At 31.0% G+C, this 23544-nt stretch overlaps 2 protein-coding genes across 2 annotated transcripts; both read right to left on the bottom strand.

Annotated features, from left to right (window-relative positions):
• Positions 1-1983: 1983 nt before the first annotated feature.
• Positions 1984-8015, bottom strand: LOC125077371 (cytochrome P450 4C1-like). The gene is made up of 8 exons (XM_047689300.1): positions 7992-8015; positions 6267-6357; positions 5554-5739; positions 4361-4761; positions 4223-4291; positions 3328-3496; positions 2593-2766; positions 1984-2304 (listed from the first exon to the last, which is right to left on the bottom strand). The coding sequence occupies exons 1-8, from the start codon at positions 8013-8015 to the stop codon at positions 2141-2143; spliced, it is 1278 nt and encodes a 425-aa protein (XP_047545256.1). The 3' UTR covers positions 1984-2140.
• Positions 8016-10543: 2528 nt separating this feature from the next.
• LOC125067470 (cytochrome P450 4C1-like) lies at positions 10544-20853 on the bottom strand. Its single transcript, XM_047676119.1, has 9 exons — positions 20703-20853; positions 19603-19712; positions 19334-19424; positions 18522-18707; positions 12140-12531; positions 11839-11907; positions 11315-11483; positions 10817-10990; positions 10544-10728 (listed from the first exon to the last, which is right to left on the bottom strand). Exons 1-9 carry the CDS (start codon positions 20851-20853, stop codon positions 10571-10573), a joined length of 1500 nt encoding a protein of 499 aa, XP_047532075.1. The 3' UTR covers positions 10544-10570.
• Between the last annotated feature and the right edge of the window lie 2691 nt (positions 20854-23544).

The following is a 23544-nucleotide window of genomic DNA, read 5'->3' as shown; positions in this document are numbered from 1 at the left end:
AAAACTCGCTGACACATGCTGCGAGGCATCGCGGCTATCTCCTCGTGTATTTTACTTTTAACGATCATATCCATATCCATAACCAACGACCATATCCCAAATATGGTCCTTGGTTTATTAAAGTACATTCCACTCTTTAGATATCCCCACAAGAAAAAATCGCAAGGTGTGAGGTCCGGGCTTCTTAGAGGCCATGGGTTATCACCTCTACGAGACATCAATTTGTCAGGAAACATTTCTTTGACCACCGGTAAACTCACATTTGAGGTATGGCATGTCGCTCTATCTTGTTGCATCCAAGTCCTGCTGTTGTATCCGTCAAATTCATGTAATTGTGGTGCCAAAAAGACTCGAAACATCTTCACGTATACGCACTGAGTTTAAAGTTACGTTATTTCCTTGATTATCTTTAAAGAATTATGGACCAATTATGCCTTTTGCTGATATGGCAGCCTAAAATGTCGTTTTAGGTGAATGAAGAGCCTGGTGTTTAAGATGAGGGTTTCCCGTGCTCCAATATTGACAATTCTGTTTATTTACGTGACCATTGATGTGAAAATGGGCCTCGTCCGTAAACAATACATTTTCAAGGCTAGAGAATCGCTCAAGTATAGTGTCAGCCAATAATTAACGTTGAATGTAATCTTTTGGCTTCATCTCCTGTACAATTTGAAGCTTATATGGGTGTAGTTTAAGGTCCAAATGCAAAATTCGCCGCAGACTAGTTCTTGGTATTGTCAGAGCGACCGCTTTCGCGTAGATGTATCTGGATCGTTCCTTATAGAAATTTCAACCTCTTCACTTCTTCCTAAACGTGGCCGCCCAGTTTGATATTCATTGTTGATCCCGTTTGCTCGAACTTCTTGACCCAAGCTTTAATTAAATGAACACTTGGACACTCACTTATCCGTACTCAATCCTAAAGAGGCGTCGTAGAGTAACGTAGGAATCGTTGTTTTTGTAAAATTGTTTTACGCAAAAAGCACTCTGTTCTCCCGTGAAGCGCTCCATCGTGAGTAAAATTTCATTAAGTGACGCACAATTTACCGCCACCCGCCGTCCGTAACTGTCATTTTTTTTTTAGGAAATCAAGTGTTGCTATTTACAAAAATTTTTGGCCCACAATATATATATTTTTTTAAATATTTGTTGGTTCGGTCTGCTTTATGTGACAATCATTTTTAAGACCACATTTTTAGTATGTCTATTATTGTGAATATTATGTTGTGGATTTAAGCTTTATCATTATATTGAAGCAACAAAATCCCTTGCAAAATCCAGTTTTGCAGGTAGTGTGTGTAGTAATCAACAATTTTTAATACGAAAAATTTTTACTTTTGACGTATTAATAAAAAAAAACACATCGTTTTGCATTTTATAAAATAATATATACATAAAAAAAATATATAAGACATATTTTATTTCATAGCATTTTTTATTTTTTATTTCAAAACAGTTTTTATCTTAATAAACCTAAAATAAATACTTTAGTATTTCTCCATGATTGAACATTATATAAGAAGAAACATTAGCATTAGCAGCCCGTAAATGTCCCACTGCTGGGATAAAGGCCTCCTCTCCCTTTGAGGGAAAGGTTTGGAGCATATTCCACCACGCTGCTCCAATGCGGGTTGGCGGAATACACATGTGGCAGAATTTCGTTGAAATTAGACACATGCAGGTTTCCTCACGATGTTTTCCTTCACCGCCGAGCACGAGATGAATTATAAACACAAATTAAGCACATGAAAATTCAGTGGTGCCTGCCTGGGTTTGAACCCGAAATCATCGGTTAAGATGCACGCGTTCTAACCACTGGGCCATCTCGGCTCGAGAAGAAGAAGAAGAATAATAACTAATACTCCACGGTAAACCGTTCAACTTTAATAATAACATTTAATCAATACTGAAAAAATCGATCGTGGTAATTTTTTTCAAACAAAGACTAAATTATAAGTATTTGCTGACTGCAAGAATTTTTTGTATACGAGGCCATTTAATGAAAACAGCCTCTCACTATCAACGATGCTGCAAGATGTTGAAAGGTACATTCTGGAAAATTTTAACAACTGTATAATATATTCAATGGGTTTTCAATTCAGAACTAGTGGTGGTGTACACTGGAATATATTTCTTATTATTAGACAGTTCTTTTTTCGAATTTAACGTATATTGGTTCCGTTGACCGCAATATCATATCCATGTAGATGACGATATCGTCCGGCTTAGTGACGGGTAAAAGTCGGTATTCTCGGAGAACAGCTAAGATGGCCATCTTCATTTCTAGCATCGCGAATTTCTGACCTGAAATCAGTGATATATTTGAGTTCGGTGTGGAGCACGTGAATAAAAAAGAAAAATTATATATTACTTTATATTTTGTTTAATTTAGAAGTTAGAAGACTAAAAGGCGATTGGTCAACAACACCCAAAACGCATAGAAATTGTAAGAAATATCAGCCATTATTTTAATGTTATATCACATATACTATTAATTATACTGGTTGAGTTACCATTGACGCACAAATATTTAATCAATATAAACTAATGATTAAGAAACCAATAATTAGTAGCGTAAATAAATATTATAACCTATACAGTTCCTTGGTCCAGCACTAAAAGGAATATACGAAAACGGATGCCAAGTTGGCGGCTTTAGAAATCGTTCTGGTCGAAATTCCAAAGGCTCTTCGTATTGATCGCTTCGTCTATGCAATTCGTAGATTACAATAACATAATTTGTTCCCGGAGGACACTTATACTTTGCTGAAATCAAAATATTTGTTATAAATTTAATAGTCCTTACGGATCATGCTTCAGCATGTCCATAGTTTATTAACTACTTGTCTTAGTGTCAAACGGATATACACATAAAAAGAAAGATTATATATGATATTTTTTTGTAAATATCCTAAATATTTAAAATTCTCGACTCTATTCTACTATAATGTGAATTTGTTATACATATAAACCTTCCTCATGAATCAAAACAACAAGAGACAAACAAAAGTTGCCTCAACGTCACGGTGAGCGCGATTGCTGGCAGACTATAGAAACGTGCCAATTGAACGGTAAAGCTCCCCAAATACCGGCGCTACATTAACATAAGTAATTACATATATTAAGTTCCTTTAATTTTTTTTTTCATTCTTATGAGTAACAAGCACACGGAAGCTTCGTATGTGATTATTCAATAAAAAAACATCAATTTAAATATATATATATATATATATATATGTATATATATATATATATATATCTATATAACACATAGATACCAAGGAAACCATATATATATATATGGTTTAAATTAAATAATTTACTTACTAAATTGCACCGGTTGGTCACTTTGCCTACTTATAAAGTGAACAGGAGGATACAACCTTAAGGTTTCTTTTATACACGCCTCTAAGTATTTCATCTGTGATAAGTCGTTCATGGTAGGCTTACTGTCCGGTGAATTTAATATCTGAGCACTCTCTTCCAAAATTGTATCCTGTTTAAGAAAAACAATTAATTATTACTTATTTAAAATACATATTATATTTTTTTTTAAAGTTACATGACCCGCTTCGCTAAACTTATATACTGTATATATAGTATATAAATGAGAAAATGTCAAATTAATCAAAATTTAGAAACGTTTGAGTAATTAAAAAAATGCAGTACATCGGAAGAAAAATCTATATAGTGGTTTTATAACTAAATTTTTTTTTTCTATGAAATAAAATCAAATTAGAATAATATATGAATAGTTTGGAATGTATATTAATTAGAATCAATTACCCGTTTAATGCATATTTATTCCACAAGGAGGTTTTATTTTTTATGGAAAAATGGGTTTCGTTCGTTTTTTACTCACATAAATAAAGTGATTGTAAATGGTCACTTAAGTGGTGTTAATGCCTAATTTAAGTAGATTATTAAGTTGAAAAGTGAATCATATAACATTTTAAAATGTATATGATTAGAGTATGCCTTTGAAGACATAATACCGAGTGCGTCATAACAAAACCCATATAACCATCATTTAAAATATATATTAATATAAATATGACTATATAATAAATGAGCGCATCATATATCAATCTTTAAAAAAATGTTTATCCTTTATCGTTAAGATTTTACAATATACGCTAAACGAAACTAACATTAAACATTGTCGATAATTTTAATTATAAATTAAAAATATTTTGCTTAATATTGAGGTTTTTTAATTTACCTGGGCTTCTTTGTGGTTAGCTAAAAGCATAAACGCGTACTGAAGAGCGGTTGCCGTGGTGTCATATCCCTAGACCAAAGTATAAATATTAGGACTTAAAAACATAGCTGTACAAATTAAAAAAAAAGAAATCCTTACAGCAAACATAAAAGTATCAACTTCTTCATGTATTCCTTCCCTGTCGATTTTACCTTCTTTTTCAGATTCTAATAATAAGTCCAACATCGCCAGTCTTTTCTTTTTAGTTCCGATTGTATCATCGACACTATTACAATCATCATTTACTTTATCTGTACATATTTTTCTATCATCACTACTCTCTATTCTTTTAGCAATTACTTTGTTTCGAAACGAACTTAAAAGATCCAGTAGATATATTTGGTCGCGTCCAACGGGAGAAATGCTGAATATCTTATTTGGATAAAGCCAAATTTTTTGGATTCTATAAAATAAATATGAACCCAATTTGTGTACAGCACTTTTATATGTTTTCGAGAAATTAGACGCTTCTTTATCTAAGGATATACCCATTGCTGTTTCTGAAATAATTTGAAATTACTTAACAACTTTTTACATAACTTTAAGACTCTTACTACTCATGATATCGTTTAACGCTAAGGTTTTGTAATGGTGAGTGAGCTAGTGCTATTACAGGAAGAACTTAGATTATATATCCTTGATTAACATTAAACTTTTTTTATTTAAATTATAATAATAACAATAAAGAGAAGCCATACTACACGCCATACTACACTATTTGTAATAGAATAATTTTCAAGAAACGACATTCAAGAATGGGTTTTATTTAAAAGCAACATTAATAATTTCACACATTTGTACAAAACCACTTATACTTCGACTATTACTATTTTATATTAAAAATGTATTTTGTACATATAAAAATATATTTTATTATATATATTGAACTAATAAATGGAAGTGAAATTGAAATTGACTCGGAAACGTGTAAACGAAATGACGTTAAGGTTATTTCGTATAATGTGACTGGACATTGTACAACGTTATATAATTTAATAGTTTGTATATCCATGCATATGTTTGTATATCCACTGATGGGTCAAAGGGTTCCTTTATAAGAAGGTTTGGACCTAACTTCATACACACAGCTCCAATGCTTATACGTGACAGAATTTCAGCAGGTTGCAGGGTTACTCACAAGAATTTGGATTTACACGTGCCATTTACACCGCCGAGCATGAGATGAATTATAAACACAATTTAAGTACAAAATAATTCAGAAGTGCTTACCAGAATTGAACACGGAATTACTGGTTAAGATAATAATGTATAGAATAATTTGAGGCACTTACCACAAACAGAATTCAATGAGAGGTCAGTTACATAAGGTTGAAGATCAGTTTTTATTTTATTCACTTCAAATTTAAGCTTCTTTACTAGATCATTACTTTTCTCCCATAACACAGAATTGAATTCATTTAGGATGTTGAAATGAAAAGCGGGTGTGAGGATTTTTCTTCGTTGATGCCATTTTTCGCCTGAAATCGTTGTATTCTATTAATTTCGATCGGGTAATTAATTTTTTTTTTTTTGGACTTAGGAACATGCATTCACACGAAGAGAGAGTAACAATAAAGTCTGTTATAAAATTGTCCCATAGTTGGGCTAAGGCCTCCTATACTTAGAGGAGAAGGGTTGAAATTATTCCCACGCTCTGCTCCAGTGCCACGTTAGAGCAGAGTACTCATGAGAGAGTTTTTCAACCCACAGAGAGCAGATTTTCTCACAAAAAAATTTTTGGTTATAGAGAATGAGATTGTCAACAAAAGTTGATAAGTTTATACACTTGATAATTCTGTGGTGTTTGCAGGGATTGAAACCCGCGACCTTCGATTAAGATTTATGTATTCTCAGTAATGTACCAATTCGGCTTATACACTTTTACTTACTGTTAATTACTGTTACTGTTACAGGTAAAGTACTAGATTCTTTTGTTCTCTTATGAAACAACTTTTTGTGACAGCCAGATAAGCTCAAGATATTTTTATAAATGCAACATGCTTACCATTACTAAGAATCAATCCTTCATTTAGCCAGGGTTTCATAAATTCGTAAATGTATCCTTTGGTATTAAATTTTGTGCTACTTATAAGAATCTAGATGAAAGTAAAAATTAAAATGATCATTCGGTTTTTGTCTAAATATTAAGTATTTTATTCTATATATACTATCATACTATATTACTAACATAAAATTATAAATGCGAAAGCTACTCTGTCTGTCTGTCTGTCTCGCTTTCACGTCAAAACTACTGGACCGATTTAAATGAAATTTGGTACACAATAGTCTAGAGCCTGAGACTGGACATAGGCTATTTTTTATTTGAAAAAAAGCTTTTTTAGAACTAGAAGCATAAAACTTATATTTTAGGCTGTACACTTATAAACTAACATATCATGACACCCACTAAGGAACAAATTTTGGAAATTTTACCCCTAAAGGGGTGAAATAGGGGTTGAACGTTTGTATGGAAGTCCGTAATTTTTTAAGTAACAAACATGAAACTTTTTTTTTGGGATACTGATTAAAAAGGAGCAGATACTTATTTAAGCGTTTCTTGATATTATGATATACATTTTTGAAGTTAGAAGCAAAATTTCGAATTTAGAAATTTTATTTTTGAGCCACCGATTAAATATTAGTTGATTCGCATTTTTAGATATTTTACACCTAAGGAGAGAAGTTGGGTAGACATTTCGTATAAAGGATAGTCTGGAAGTCCGTCATTTTTTAAATTAGATGCATGAAATTTTATTTTTGTGACACTGATTAAAAATTTGTAGATATGTATTTAAGCTTTTCTTGATATTTTAGGCCTAAGGGGAAAATAGGTGTTGACATTTGAAGTTAGAAGATAAATGAGTTGATTCGCATTTAAGCGTTTCTGGATATTCTACCCTAAGGGCTGAAATATACACCAATGTGGTATACAAAGATTTGGTATAGAAAGAGAAACATATTCATATTTTACGCGAGCAAGGCTGCGGGTAACAGCTAGTACCTATATTGTTTAAACCGTACCGTGAAGCTTATTACAGGTACATATGTGGTTTCCTCACAATGATTTTCTTCACCGCCTGCGACGAGATTAATTATAAGATCAAGCAAATTTATAATGCTGTCAATTATATATACTTACATTATATTTAAAAATTTAACTTAAAAGAAATATAGCAAATCTATAAAAATATAGCGGGAGTGTTTTGGGGGAAAAAAGATATATCTATGATAATGAACTTAATTTTTTTTTGTTGTTTACGAAATTAATGAAACAGTTCAAGTATTACAAACTAGTTTGGCCGTCGTGTTACGCATAAAAATAGCTTTATACCAAATATTGGTTCAGTGGTTTGGCTGTAAATGAGCAACTGACAGACATATAGACGGAGTTATTTTCGCATTTATAACATTACTAGCAGAAAATGCGGCTTTACCCGCGTGATTTTTATAAAGCAAACTTTCAAACCCCGTTTTACCCCCTTAGGGGCTGAGTTTCGCCTGCCAAATTTCAAGTTTGTAGGTGTTATAGTTGCTGACATTTCGTGATTAATCAGTGAGTGGTATTTCGCTTATATATACATTCATATATAGAGGATTAATAATTGATTTGAAGACCAAAAATACATATAAAAGTGGCTACAGCTAGCAACAGTAATTCATCTTAGAACGCCTAAAGCGATACGCGAGCAACATTTTTTTTTTCGTCTTTATTGTAATAAAAATATCTTACCTCAACGTCTTCTGGATTAAACATAACAACAATTCTATATAGTCCAAATTTGATTTTGTAAAAACCTTTAAATTTTTCATTTAAACTTCTCAAATATTCGATGATATCAACTAAAATAAGTAAGAGATTAAATTATGCTTGAAAAAGATAAGGTCAAATATATCCTAAGAATAGAAGATAAAAAGGTTACAAACCTTACTAATATTATTTATATGTTTAGAATAATGTTTTGTGTTGTTCCATAATAACGTTATCATAAAAAATATAATTACTAAAATTTAATTTTAAAAAAACCATCCATATAATCAGTTTGTATTTTTAGATAAATTTACGTAAAATATCGGCCTGTGTGTTATTTATGTAAAAAATTCACCGAGTATCTACAGTTTTATCCTCACGTAAGCAATTTAAGGCCTTATTGCTTTTGAACCTTCATGTATGGAAATGGAACTGACACTATTAAAATATAAAATAAAATAATGACGTTTTAAATAATTACACGGTCACACGATTTCAAGGTAAACACTTCGTCCAACTAAAATTATAATTTTTATAAATCGTCTAAAAGTTTTTACTTATGTTATGCTTATGAATAATATACTTTTTGGCCACTCTTCCTCAAAAAAAAATCTCTATATAACAATTTTTATTTATACACACACTTCATTTTCATGAAATTGAATACTTAAAATGTAAGACTACAGTACAAAGTTAAATGTTAAATATAATGATTAATTTATAACCAAACCTGAATTCGCTAAGAAATCCAAAGCATTTTCAAACAAAAATATTCCTTTTGGACCAGGTATCTTATCGAATTCTTCATCCTTAGTCATTCGATCGAGAAGTAAATAACCCAACAATACCATTGATATCAATATAAGTACGTAAAACATCTTATTTTATGCAATTTTAACACTATTTTAATATTAAATGTATGATACAAAAGCACACCTATCTTACGAGACAACCCAAATTTAAATAAAAACTTGCTTCAAATCTGGTGTCGTGACTCGAAACCTTTGCCCGATTTTATCTTTAGTTTTTGTATAAATGACATAATAACTTCCAAAAGGTCTTTATATTATCTCAGTAATAAATAATGCACTATAAAATAAAACCAATGATACATTTGTTTTATTATAATAATATCAAAATATACTATATTTTATTTTCAAAAGCGTATCGTAAATCTGGGCAATTTTTAATTTGTCTATAATAATTGTTCTAAGAAATTCACATGGCAAAAAAAATAAAAATATAGATATCCAATTAAAATATGTGTATTATAAAATCAACTCTCGTATCTTGTATATCAACGCTACAAACTCAAAAGTCCAGAAACCTGGAATTTAGGACGTGTTTATTTTGTAACGTAAATATCCACAAAAACCTTTCTTGGCGGTCTGGGTGGGTATCACTCATCATATATTCTACCGCTAAGCAGCAATAGTTAGTATTGTAATATTCCGGTTTGAAAGGTCAGCCAGAACTACAGACACAAGGGACATATTATCTTAGTTCCCAAGGTCGATGGCCCATTTAATTGACTGACTACCTAGGCTACAAAAAAAATAGAAATTTCAACTTTAATGAGATTAAATGGGAAAAGGGTAATATAAAAGAGTTTTACAATGGTATCGATCTTATAGAAAAAAATTCATCTATATCCTAGGATATTTAACTACACCTTTTGTAATTATAGTATATAGGGCCAAATATTGCTGCTAAATTTTAAACCAGTTTTGCCTAACTAATAAGCCGAACTATAATTTGGACACACCGATAATGGCTGCCAAATAAAAACTTGTTTTTAATTAATAAGGGCATTAAACAAAGTTACTCATATTATTATATATGTAATACCATACGTACAAAGCGACGAGTCTCAACAAGCCTAACAAGTTTAACAGGCCTTTCCGTAAGTCTGAGAGGCCTGTTAAAAATCGAAATCTATCCACAAAATATAATTATTTCAAATTATATATTTTTGCTTTTGTTACAAAATACTATGTAGGTAGTTGTAACGCCTTAAAAATAGTTTCGATAATTTAATAATTGATTTTCAGGCCATCAAGTATGCGTCAGTACAGGAGTAAATAAACAAAAATATACTGGACAAAAAAAGGCATTTTTTTAACATAATAACACATTTTAACAAACACTTTTAATAACACTTTTTTATATAATACGAGAAAATTTCTTTAAGTGGTACAACTATGTGATTTTTAATTAAAGTTTTTTTTGCATATTTAATAAATATGTAAACGTAGATGTGTTAGAGAAATTAGATTCTCTCCGAATAAAATAACACTAGGTATATCTTCTCTATATTAGTTTCGATATTGTTTTCTTCAGGCCTAGTAATGATAAAATGTTTGTCCTCTGAAATCCGATGGAGGTTCTGAACACGGATCAGAAAGGCCACGCCATCGTCTACACATATACATCCTATCAGCCCACAGAGATCATAAAGCCTAATTTAAAGTTTTACAATATTGTTGCAGCGATGTTAGAGAATTATAATAGTAGAATGTAATAAAAAGATTAAACACATTAGAAAATATAATTTAATCATATTAGCGTTTTTCAAATTTAACGTAAATGGGATCCATTGGTCTTAAGATGATATCGGCAATAAAGACAAGGTCCTCCGGCTTAGTAACTGGTAACAAACGGTATTTTTGAAGAACCGCAGATATTGCCAACTTCATTTCCATCATTGCAAACTTTTGACCTGTCAAGTAAGAAATAATTTTGTAACCGGATGAAGGAACGTTAAGTTTTGTTTTATTTTATTTATTTTAATCCATGTCATGTTTTACCTATACAGTTCCGGGGTCCTGCGCTGAAAGGTATGTAAGCGAATGGATGCCAAGTGGGTTCCTTCTGAAACCTTTCCGGTCGGAACTTGAGAGGTTCGACAAACTGATCACTACGCCGATGCAAGTCGAAGATTCGAATTGGGCAGTCTGATCCAGGTGGGACTTCGTAATTTTCTAAAAAAATAAGTCATATATTTTTGTGGCCTATTTCGGCTACAATGGCCATTCTAATACATGGCATACCTTTGCATGGCATGTAACTGTCATGGCCGCGTAAAATGATGTAGAAAACCCTACTATTAAGATACATTGACATTGAATTACAATTCAATTCTTTAAACAAAAACAAATCATGCTTCATGTCACCAGTGGCGTCAATATGACGAGATTTGTTACTTATTTAGAAATAGATATGAATATTAATATCTTAAGTTAATAAAGTTGACTGCAATAATGTTATTGTTATTGATTCTGAGCACTTGTTATACTTATACTTACTCAATTTTAATTCATGTTTGCAATATCGGATAATAAAAAACACCGAAGGGTAGAGCCTTAACGTTTCTTTGATGCAACATTCTAAATACTTCATATCTGCTAAGTCAGACATCGTAGGCTTCCGATCAGATGTGCCGAAGATTTGTCGGCACTCCTCGAGAATCTTATCCTGAAATGTTTTGATCCACCGTGTGATTTTATAATTAAGTTAATCAGCAAAAAATTTAGGTAAAACATATCGCTTATATTTGGATAATTTTTTACGAACGTTAATTATAAATCAATTTATTACCTCGAAATACAATTTATATAATATTCTTAATAAAAAACATCTACGTATTAAATTTTAAAACAGTGAATATGGATCCATATTTATTGTTATTTTGATAAATTCAAGCAGTTGGTTCAATTATCATGACAAATATTAATAAAAGGTCTCTAGAAGAAATATGAAAATGGCTTAAAAATATGTACATATTGTTAAAGATATTATATGCAAATTATAAAATTAAACATATTTGTACCTGAACCTCTGGATGATTCGCAATTAGCATAAACGCGTACTGAAGTGCAGCTGCGGTTGTATCGTGTCCCTAAGTAAAATAAAAAATAAGAACCTAATTATATTTATAGTGTAATTTCAAATTACGTTCATAGTTAACTTTATGACAACAGTTGACCGTCTTTATTTTTATAAGTATAAGATGATCTTAATTACTTCCTAAATTAACAGCAAACTCTTCCAATATATTGAAATGTGTACAAGTCAGTTCAAATATTAAATTATAGATCAAATAATTTGTATAAAAAAAATCATAAACGAACCTCGAACATAAACGTGTCGACTTCCTCGTTAATTCCTTGGATATCTATCTCTCCTTTCTCCTCTGTTTCTAGTAATAAATCCAGCATCGCTAATCTTTTCTTTTCACCTATGCTGACATCATCTTCCTTTTCGTTCATCACCTCTGTATACAAGTTCTTGTAAGTTCCATCTTCCCGCCTTTGTTTGATGACATGATCACGAAAAGAGCCAACAACATTCAACAGTTTTTTCTGATGTCGTCCAACAGAACTTAAGTTAAACAGTGCGAAAGGATAAAGCCAAAATCGTTCACCCCTATAAAATATGTATTTTCCGAGTATATGTATTGCATCTTTATAAATTTTTCCAATGTCCTTCGAATTCTCGTCTAAAGCTGTACCCATTGCTGTTTCTGAAAATAATAGGTACTAATATTGATTCTCACAATCATCATTCGAGTAATTTATTTTGGAAATAAGTACATAGTTTTTTTAACGTTCTTAATAATTCCATTTTTCTGGATTTTTTCCTTATGTCTTAAGTAAATTATCAATACTATAATTAGGTGTTTCATAGAAAATAGAAAGTCACTTTTTCATTAGTTGTAGACATTAAAAATGTAACTGCACAAATAACACCCACGTAAAAGGGGTAAAACACTAATAGCAGTTCCCAGTTGATTCGCTATTCTGATTGGCTGGGCAAAAAAGAAGCATTTCCTATTAATCTTTAGCAGATCATGACGAATTAAATTAATTATTAAAGGATCCTTCAAAAAAAATTCATACATCAGTAATAGGAAACGTGTAGAAGCGTAAATAAAATAAAAAACATATAAATATTTGTTTTCATATACAAGGTATAATATCCGGATCTTTTTTTTAAATATAATAATATTTAAAAAAAAGATCCGGATTACGAATATAAGGTCTAGCTAATCTAAGACAAAAAACGAGTGATATAATAATATTAGATACATAATTACATATAATTAAACCTCGAACCAGATTTAGTGTAATTTTGGAAAATAAAAGAAAGAAAGTGCTCCAATTTTTTTTCTATCGTTCTACCAGTAGTATGTAGTATCTTAAGTAAAATTAAGGAGACGCATGGCTTTGGACCATCTTGATCTCATTGCTTCATATTTAAGTCAAAGAGTCCAGCAAGTATTCATTAATGGCATAAAGACTTCTGGATCTACGTTAAAAATGGGTGTTTTACAAGGATCAATTTAGGGTCCCTTTCTATTTCTAGTATATATAAATGATCTTCCTTTCTATGTTAAAGATATTTGTGATAGTGTTGTTTGCTGATGATACTTCATTGATTTTAAGGTAGACAGGAAAAAACTGACTATGACGATGTGAACGGTGCATTATCACATATACACGATTGGTTAACAGTAAATAATTTAGTTTTGAATACTCAAAAAACAAAATACGTAGTTTTTACCCTATCCAATGTTAGAAAGCAAAATTATAATATATCTTTAAATGGTGGCCGTCTTGATGTAGCCGATACTAAGGTTTATTTTGGGAATAGCATTGGATTCCAAACTTCAGTGGTCCTCATTTATCGTCCCTGACAGGAAGACTTAGCTCCGCAGCATACGCAGTTAGAAAAGTTAGACAACTAACTGATATTGATACCGCTCGTCTAGTATATTTTAGTTATTTTCACAGTATTATGTCATATGGCATATTACTTTGGGGTAATGCTGCAGATATTGAATGTTTTTATTTTACAAAAGAGAGCAATCCGATCTATTTATAATCTTGGAGCTAGAGACTCTCTTCGGAATGTTTTTAACAAAGTAGGAATACTCACTGTTGCGTCACAATATATTTACAACAATATTATGTATATCCACAGTAGCATTGATTACTTTGATAAAATCAGTGATAATCATTATATGTGCACAAGAAGTCTATTAATGGATCTTATGACAAATATTTTTACTAGAAAAATGGTAAAAATTAAATTAGGTATATCTCTTATTTGACGACCTCCGTGGTCGAGTAGTGTGTACACCGGTTTTCATGGGTACGCCACTCCGAGGTCCCGGGTTCGATTCCCGGCCGAGTCGATGTAGAAAAAGTTAATTAGTTTTCTATGTTGTCTTGGGTCTGGGTGTTTGTGGTACCGTCGTTACTTCTGATTCCCATAACACAAGTGCTTTAGCTACTTACATTGGGATCAGAGTAATGTATGTGATGTTGTCCAATATTTATTTAATATTTATTTAAGAACTCAATTGTAATCTGCTTACCTCTGTGGGATATCCATGACTCTAATACGTTTATTAGTTGAGTAGTAGAGTTCCAAGAGATGCATTAGATGATTTGTAAGTATCAAAACACATATAAAGTTGATAAAGTTACTGTTTCTTCCGAATTCGAATGTTCGAATTGATCGAATAATTTTTAATATATTCTTCTGAAGTTCTTAACACGTAGGTACTCAATAAACAATACAACATCACTTTATAGCAGACTAAATATTCGGAAACACACCAACTAAATCGAATGAAAACGTTAAAATGTTAGTAATTCAACAATAAAATATTTTTTATATTATATATTTGCTTAAGGGGTGAGTAAAACTCAATCAACTTATTTAATAAACAATGGCATTGGCCGATTTGACGGATAGCGTGTTGTTATTGAGTAGAGGTTGCCATACTTAATCTTTAATTAAAACTTATCTCGGAATTCAAATCAATTAAACCAATCAATTATGCTAGCTTTAAGCAAACTTCGAGTCAACATATTTTCTTTCGTTTTTTCTATAATATATAATTATAACATATTTTACGACGAGTTTACATGTTACAATTTGTATTGTTGTGAACATTACATTGATTATGATGTCTGTCAAATTTGGAACTAATTGCGACACTTGATGTAACTTATTGTAATTGTTCCGGACATTCTTTTAATCAATATTAAGATTATTTTTATCTTACACATAAAGTCGTGATGAAAAATAAATAAAATCACTATGGTATTATTTTTATTTCGAGCAAAACCAATACCAAGAATGAGCATTCTGCTTTGCTGTTGAAAAACTTCGTCCATGGAGCAGTAGTGCAAAAACTGTCATTAAAAGTATATCACCTCTTTTTGCTCAGATGATCAGAATTGCAACTCAACGGGCCACAGGGAAATGCTGCTAGCATTCTTGCCACCATTCCACGCGGTCGAGATTTATATAATAACTATTTTTAATTCTTATTTGTATATAGTTAAGGCCTCAATGCTAGTAATATTAATAATGTAAATAAATAATTTATTTAATATCAATTCATAAAAGTATATATAGACAGATATACACCGACGGACTCATAAACTGCAACCAAGTATTTAAACTTTTTATGCAAATTTAAATTAAAACCTATACTTTGATTCGTTATATCAGTGTAGCATATTATATATAGTAAACATACCCTAAGTGTATCTTTGTATACTATAAAGGACCATTAATTTTATTGAACAAAAACGATAAATGAAACAAAAATTGGTTTTGGTCGGTTTTTACAATAAAAAACATAGTTGAAGCCCAGGTTTTTTCTTTTTCTTTTAATAAGGTGTATTGCCTTCACTAATCGGTTCCCCATAGATCTGATGAGGATTATAAAACGCTCTTGCAGAATATTGTTTTACTCTTATAGCTATTCTTAGTACTGCCTCCTTCGTGGACACAGGATTTCTTGCATATACAGCTTTTTTAAAGTGTCTCAAGCCTGCTCAATGGAATTAAGATCCGGGCTACCATGCTGGCCAATTCATTTTACGTATCCCAACTACGTACGTGTCGAACTAGTTCAGCGGCGTGGGGTCGGGCATTATCTTACCGTAAAATTTTCGCCTGTTAATCCCGTGTAAGGTACCACGTGAGCTTCTGAAACTTCTGTTGTGTAGCATTGTCTCGTCAAACCACCTGTTCTACCGTTTTGACGAACCATGTTATAGTAATGCCACCACACACAATATACGAACCGCCTCCAAAAGGACAGACTCCTCAATGCAACTTTGAGCATATCTCTCCCCACGTCGACGATAGACTCTTCTGCGACTGTCTGAACAATTTGAACATGTCTAACACTCATCGGTGAGCAATATGGAGGCTCAATGCTCTTCAGTTCAATTAAGATGTTCACGCATAAATTTTAAACGAGAGTCTGTGAGCTGCACATATTTTAGAACTCATGTTTATGCACTTCATTCTGCTCTGTTTTGATGTTTACTGATGTATGAAAATGATTTCGTAGAGAATTTGAAACAATAAATTGGTCGTCACGGCGGTTGATTGCTTCAGTTCTGCCGTTACAGGGTCTTCTTTTATAAGAACCTGTATCTACAAAACTTTGGTATACTCTAGAAACCGTAGGCTGGCTTAGATTTTAATTTATATAAAGTGTTCGTTGATCCAAGCCTTCCCGCACCAATGTCACAATTTGACCGGCTTGTTCGGACGAAGTCTCCATACGTTATGGTTACGAAACTTTTGTTGAGCTTAAAAGACTAATAATTAATACTATTTGTAAAAATAATTGCAAATGAAAAATAAAACCAACAGAATTAACTTCAAACTCACACGAATTCGAGACTAGGTATAAATTTTATTTTCCCGGTTATAATTTTAACTATTAAGGGAAGTACGGACAAAATGACATGTATGGACAAAATGACATGTATGGACAAAATGACATAGTCACCTTATTTAGAAATTGGCGGGTTTTAGTTTCATCTCCGCTACTGTATCACGTGACGGCAGTCGTATTTAAAATCCTGTTAGATTTTGAGCGCCATTGTTAAAGTCTCGTCGCAGTAATCAGTGCAAATGTGTTTCGCGCCTTTAAAAGTTTATTTTTCAGATGGTTTTTTCCTATTTTCTGTTAAGGTTTATGGTCGTTATTTGTAATTATTTATATTAAATTCAATGAACTATGCCAGTACTCCATCATTTCGATTAACTTTATTGCAATCATTAGTTGTTTGATGAAAGTATGGTAATTTATTCGTTTTCATTTACATTTGGACAAAATGACATACATATAAAATAGACAAAATTACATACCATGTCTTGGAGCCAAGAATACATAAGTATGGCTATTGAAGCATGGAAGCAGAAAAAAATGGGATGGGAATTGGTCGCAAAAATATTTGGTGTTCCTCATGTGACGCTTAGAAGACATGCACTCAATATAAACAAATACTTGAATTCTAGCTCTAAAGGATTAGGACGATTCAAGAAAACATTTTTATTCTGAAATTGAGCAGGAGTAAGTAGAACACATAAAGTATTTAGAAACACGACTTTTTGGTTTGACGCGTACATCAATCCAAGAGCTTGCCTATGAACTAGCCGAAAAAAATGCTTTCGATCACCCTTTCAACAAGAAACGTGCTGGACAAGAATGGCTTGAAGGCTTTCAGAGAAGAAATAGAAAGTTGGTCACGATGTATTTCTTGTTTCCTTTGGGCTCATGCGTAATGTGCTGATGTTCCAACAATTAATTTGTGAACTATGTTCTTAAAAAATAGTATGTCATTTTGTCCGTACTATATGGAAAACATGGTTTTTGGGATTAGTTAAATTTTTTCTTAATATATATTTTATTATAGTTCCTACTTAATTAAAAGACTGTGTTACTGATAGTCAATAAACCTAAGACGAATAAAAACGATTGAGACAGATTATAATACCATTAAATAAATAAATATGATTAAAAAACAAAAACCCTGTCATTTTGTCCGTACTTCCCCTACTGCAGATCTATTTTAAAATTTTGTTTTTTATTTAAATATTTAAGAGACATCCTCAACATTTTCTTTTAGTTTAATCTAATAAAATTGCATACTTAATTAAAATATTATTTCGAAAGTAATCCTGACCTTTAATGTAGTTTATGAGTCAGTCAGTCTAATTCCGGTTACAGCATAGCTACTGTTGCTATCAAATATTTTTTGCGGATTGATAAATGATGCAATCGATATTTATCGCAAACTGCAAAAGTCCATAATACTGATTTATATTTTTTTAATTAGATTTGGTTTGGTTTGATATCAATCCGATTAATTGCACCACAGATTGCTTACCACGTGTAGAATTTAATGAAACAGTATACGAGTATCTCCGTTTCCAACTTGTATGTAATTTTAATTAATTCCATTAATTCCAATTATCTATTCGTTGACGTTTTTAATTTGATAAGAAACGGATTTTTACAATATTTATAGCTATCAGTATTGTTATAATTTTTTTTACATCATACATGTATGTAACCATTTATTGGTTGATATCTATCTGTACGGAAGTTTAAGGTGGCTTTCTGAAAAATCCATTCCGAACTATTTATTCTGAATGACTTACTAATTAGATACATATATAGTTACTTACCACATATCGAATTTAGTGTCATGCCAGCTATGAGAGGGTAAATTTCCGTACCCGACTTGTCTGTTTCTGATCGAAGACTTTCCACCAATTTCTCGCTGTTCTCCACCAATATGCCGCTGAAGTTTCGGAGTATGTTAAAGTGAAATGCTGGAGTCAGGATTTTCCTCCGTTGATGCCACTTCGCTCCTAATTCAGTTGAATTAAGTTATTATATTTAGTAATTGTTGAAAAATGCAACATTTAAAGTGCTTACAAGTCCGATCGAAATTGACATTTCAATTGAAATAATATAAATTGTTACATGTCTTAGTTGTAATTAACAAATTAAATACGTAAATAATTTTTTTTTTTTTTTTACAATAACCGCTGATAAAATAATGAGAAAAATGTGAAAAACCGATACTTTTGACTTCTGATCTTGAATATTTTTTTATTAATCATCGGCATGGTGGTGATTTTTTTATTTGTGGTAGTGTAACCTAAGACATGTACCAATTATGAACTATTCGAATTTCGATTTATGCTAAGCTCATCAATATATTTTTTTCTATTTTTTACTTTGTCGAGCGAGATACGAAACTAATTATTACAGAATAGCACTAATAAATATAAAACAAACAGAAAAACCTTTGTATGTATACTAGTAAAATTTCTAATAACAAAAACGGTTTCATATATTTTCAAGGGGCACAAATAATATTCTTAAATAAAAAAGTAAATATTTTTTTTTATAAAATCAATAAAATATTTCAATGTAATTATTGTTACATTTTAAGTTAGTACGTAATTTTAAATAGATATGAATATGTTACCGTTACTAACAAGGAGGCCGTCGTTTAACCACGGTCGAAGAAAGTAGTACAGAAATCCTTTGTCATTGTATTTTGTATTCGTTAATACTGTCTGTTAAATAAATAAATAAACATTAGAATAATTTACCTCTTTAATTTCTTGGATACAGAAACACAAAATTTAGAATACGCCACCTGAACTAGAAAAACATAATGAACGCATATTTTTTTGGAAAATCATAAAACACAATTATTTAAATACTTTTATTTATTAATTAGAATACACTTACTTCTACGTCCTCTGGATTGTGTATCATTACAATCTTTTTATTAAATATTTTTAATTTGAAGACATCCTTATATTTATTTCCTAAATAGCAAAAATATGCAAACAATTGAGCTGAAAAATAATTGTAAAATTCGTTTATTTTATTCTGTACTTGAAAATTAACGAAATGTTTGAAATGTGAATTAGTGTAAAACAAATTTAATTGTATTGTAAAAATACATTTTATAAAGTAATCTACTCGACATTCATGAAACTCCTATTATAAAAACTTATGCTTGTACTCTGTGTGTACCTAATAGTTACTAAGTATACATTATATATTGTTACAAAGGTAACTAATTTGTAAATATATTGGTAAATAAACATGTACGAGCCATTATCTCATGTTTTTGTTTATTTAGTGTAACATAATTCAAATTATGTACAAACTATTATCTCACGTACAAAAACTCACTGCTGGCTGACATGCCTTAACATATGGCTTTTATGAGATAACTAATTTATAAGAAGTTGATTAAAATTTATCTGCGTAACAAAGTCTTATTCAATGTGTCTCCGTTTCAGAAATTAACAACAAAATAAGATATCTATTGAAATGTCAAAGTAAGACATTGTCGAGAAAATCTTCGAAGGAAAGCTCAAGGCCATCTGAGTAAGTACCACCCATTCGCTGTATATTCTACCGTCAAGGGACATAACATCTTAGTTCCCAAGGGTGTTGGTGCAATGGAGATGAAAGGGATGCTAATATTTCTAATAATGTCGATGTCTATGGTCGGTGGTGACCACTTACAATTAGGTGGCCAACTTGACAGTCTGCTCACATTATACATTAAAAATTATGTACCTACACTAAATAATAATATTATATTCTCATTATTGAAATCACAAAATATGATATTATAATAATAACCATATTATTATATTATCATAATTTGCAAAAATAAGTATTTTGAATTATAACTTTGTCTGTAAATCGATGCATAACAATGATCGATAGAGTAAATGAATTATATTCATGAAAAATATCAGTTGCGATTAGATTAAACAATAGAATTTAAAAAATAATGAATAAATAAATCATTAAATCCAATATCTTACCAGATTCCATGAGAAAATCTAGGCCATTTTCAATGAGGAATATCCCTTTAGGTCCTGGGATCTTGTCAAATTTTTCATCTTTAAACAAATAGTTTATATAATGATAAAGTATTAAGATTAACACTACCGTTAATAAAAGAGTCCAAATCATTTTTCAATTTAATCGTAACAAGTCACAATATATATTTTATGACAATATTAGAATCGTTACATAAATAGAGACGACTGGTCCCTCTGTGCACTGACGAAAATATACAACACATCGTTGATATCTTCTAATGATAGTACTATGCTTAACACAATTATTAATAATATCACATATTATCTGTATATCAGTTAATTCTGATTATTATTAAACAAGTCGCTTCGATCTACATTCAGTATTAGCGGTATAGCCTCTTTATGTTTAGAAAGGACTATAATACAGTATCATAAATGTGAAATGAGAGCCAAGGTTTATATTATGATATAGGCCTTGGTTGTTGACTTCAACGACAAAAGAAGTGAGATCTAAATAGGTGCCAAGTTTAGTCCTGAAATTTATTTATAACTACATAAATTATCGTTTCTGTTTATAACTTAGGGGAAAATATTGTAGCCTAAGGTCTAACCTGATTACCTATCTGCATGCCAAATTTGAACTTTCTAGGTCACATGGAACTGGGTTAGAGTTTGATCTATAGGTCAGTCAGTGATAAAAATGACGATTTTTGGACGTTAATATCTAAATAACCGTTTGAGATGTGTTAATGAAATTTGAAGCACATATTTATCTCGCGTCTCATTATATGAGACAAATTTGATATATTTATGTGAAATAGTTTTTAAGTTATGAGGGGATCAAAAGTGGCTCCAAATGATTCGTGTAATATTACACACGGTGCTGCTCGCCAGTTCTTTTCCTTGAACTTGGCTTGACACGCTACCGCGTGTCTAGATTACAACTGTTTAAATTAATTTTAATGAATTCTAGACGTGGACCAGTAGTTTTAATAAGATATTAAATTTGAATTTATAATTATAAAAAAAGATTAGGCGCTTATGGTAAATACATACACATATCAAAATATGCTTAAATATATTGCCAGCCTCGATATAGATTTTATTATAATTATATTTAACGTTTGCTTAAATGTATTCATTATTAAAAAAAAAATGGAATTATCTTTTTAAAATTAATTATTAAGTAATTACATAAAGCTAAGATTGTTATGCTGCTTGGTAAATAATGTATACGTTTGAAAAATAATTGATATAAATTACAGATAAGATACACCAACAGCATGGATATATACTTGGTGGTAAAGCTTTATGCAAGCCCGTCTGTGTAAATACCACCCACACATAAGATATCCTACCGCGAAATAGCAGTACTCAGTTTTGGTGTGTTGCGATTGGAAGGGTGAGTGTATCAGTGTTATAGGTACAAGTCACATAACATCTTAATTCCCAAGGAATGATTAATATTTCTTACAGCGCCTTTGTCTATGGGCATTCGTAACCACTTACCATTAGGTGATCCATTTGCCTATCCACCTACCTACATCATATAAAAATGCCTATGGGAGTAATACACATGATAAATTAGAAAAAAAAGTATTCAGATATCTTTTTTAGAACGTGTATGAATAAATTTGGTCCGGCCAATTTGTTCAACTTAAAACTTATTGCGTATCTCACAATGAAAATATCAATTTCCGACTTACGGTGATACGTTAATTTTATCCGCGCATCCTTTATATTGTATTATAATTATAATAATCGATATAGCATATCACTCACAGACATCAGACATTACACGATTCTTACATAAAAGCTTATTTATTAAATTTAGTAAAGCAACAGATGAAATTCTAAACAACGTTTCATGAACTTGTGTCTATGAAAAAAATTACCACAAATAAATTATCATAGTATTTATTTCAAGATAATTATATTCATCATATCATCATATGTTAATAATACTGTTGTATTCAAATAGCAATGACAAACACGTAATTAAAATTCAAAAAAATGTAAAATTTTTATTATATTATATTATTTATACGTTTAAAATATTACCTGAGGAAACATGTGATCTACGATGTTTTAGGTGTGATCGGAATAAGTGAACTTCAGTTAAAGGTATAGGGGGAGGTGTGATGATACATGTCAAAAATGTTTAGCAAGCCGAATATAGGAATTAATTTGTTGGAGAGAAAAATGTTTGAAAGGAAAAAATTGTTTGAATATCAGCGAGTTTTCGCTAATACTCAGTGTCACGCAATTCACTTACGTGTAACATACATACCGGGTGACTCCCTGCATTCTCATCGTCTCTCACTGGCTCTAGATTCATTATCTAATGTTATACGATCCCACCCTAATGATTATGTTTTTTTTTTGAGGAATTTCAATACTCCCAATCTCGAATGGACACGGCAAGGAGCCGTGTGCTCAAAAAAGTGTACAGCACGAAACCAAGCTGCTATAAATCATTTTATTAACGCTATTAAATATCTCGGACTTAGGCAAGTCAATGAGCATTGAACCAATAAAATATTAGACCTTATTACTACTAACCATACTTCACCAAAAGTGTCGGTTTCGTGTGATCCTTTACTAATCGAAGATAAGTATCATCCAGAGCTACAAATAGATTGTTCTGAAATATTAAAATCGCAACATCGCCCTTTAAAAAATATAAAATACAAATTTCATAAAGCGGATTATATTAAAATTAGGGAATAATTGGAATGCGCTGTCTAGTGTTAATTGGAATGCATTGTTTATTGATAAGTCGTGTAAGTAGTCGTAAGTCACTTAATAGTTTTAATGAATTACTCTAAGAAATAAGGAAGGC

Source organism: Vanessa atalanta, chromosome 1 (genome assembly GCF_905147765.1).
Source record: "Vanessa atalanta chromosome 1, ilVanAtal1.2, whole genome shotgun sequence".
Lineage (NCBI taxonomy): Eukaryota > Metazoa > Arthropoda > Insecta > Lepidoptera > Nymphalidae > Vanessa > Vanessa atalanta.
This window is presented reverse-complemented; position numbering and strand designations above follow the sequence as displayed.

Excerpts from the sequence above, each read along its gene's own strand:
- LOC125077371 (XM_047689300.1), bottom strand. The coding sequence starts at position 8,015 with ATGTTTAATCCAGAAGACGTTGAG. Across the intron at positions 4,292-4,360 it reads TTGATACTTTTATGTTTGCT|GGATATGACACCACGGCAAC; the intron begins GTAAGGATTTCT and ends ACTTTGGTCTAG. Across the intron at positions 2,305-2,592 it reads TGGACCAAGGAACTGTATAG|GTCAGAAATTCGCGATGCTA; the intron begins GTTATAATATTT and ends CACTGATTTCAG.
- LOC125067470 (XM_047676119.1), bottom strand. The coding sequence starts at position 20,853 with ATGATTTGGACTCTTTTATTAACGGTAGTGTTAATCTTAATACTTTAT. Across the intron at positions 19,713-20,702 it reads AGATTTTCTCATGGAATCTG|CTCAATTGTTTGCATATTTT; the intron begins GTAAGATATTGG and ends ATTATTTTTCAG. Across the intron at positions 11,908-12,139 it reads TCGACACGTTTATGTTCGAG|GGACACGATACAACCGCAGC; the intron begins GTTCGTTTATGA and ends TATTTTACTTAG.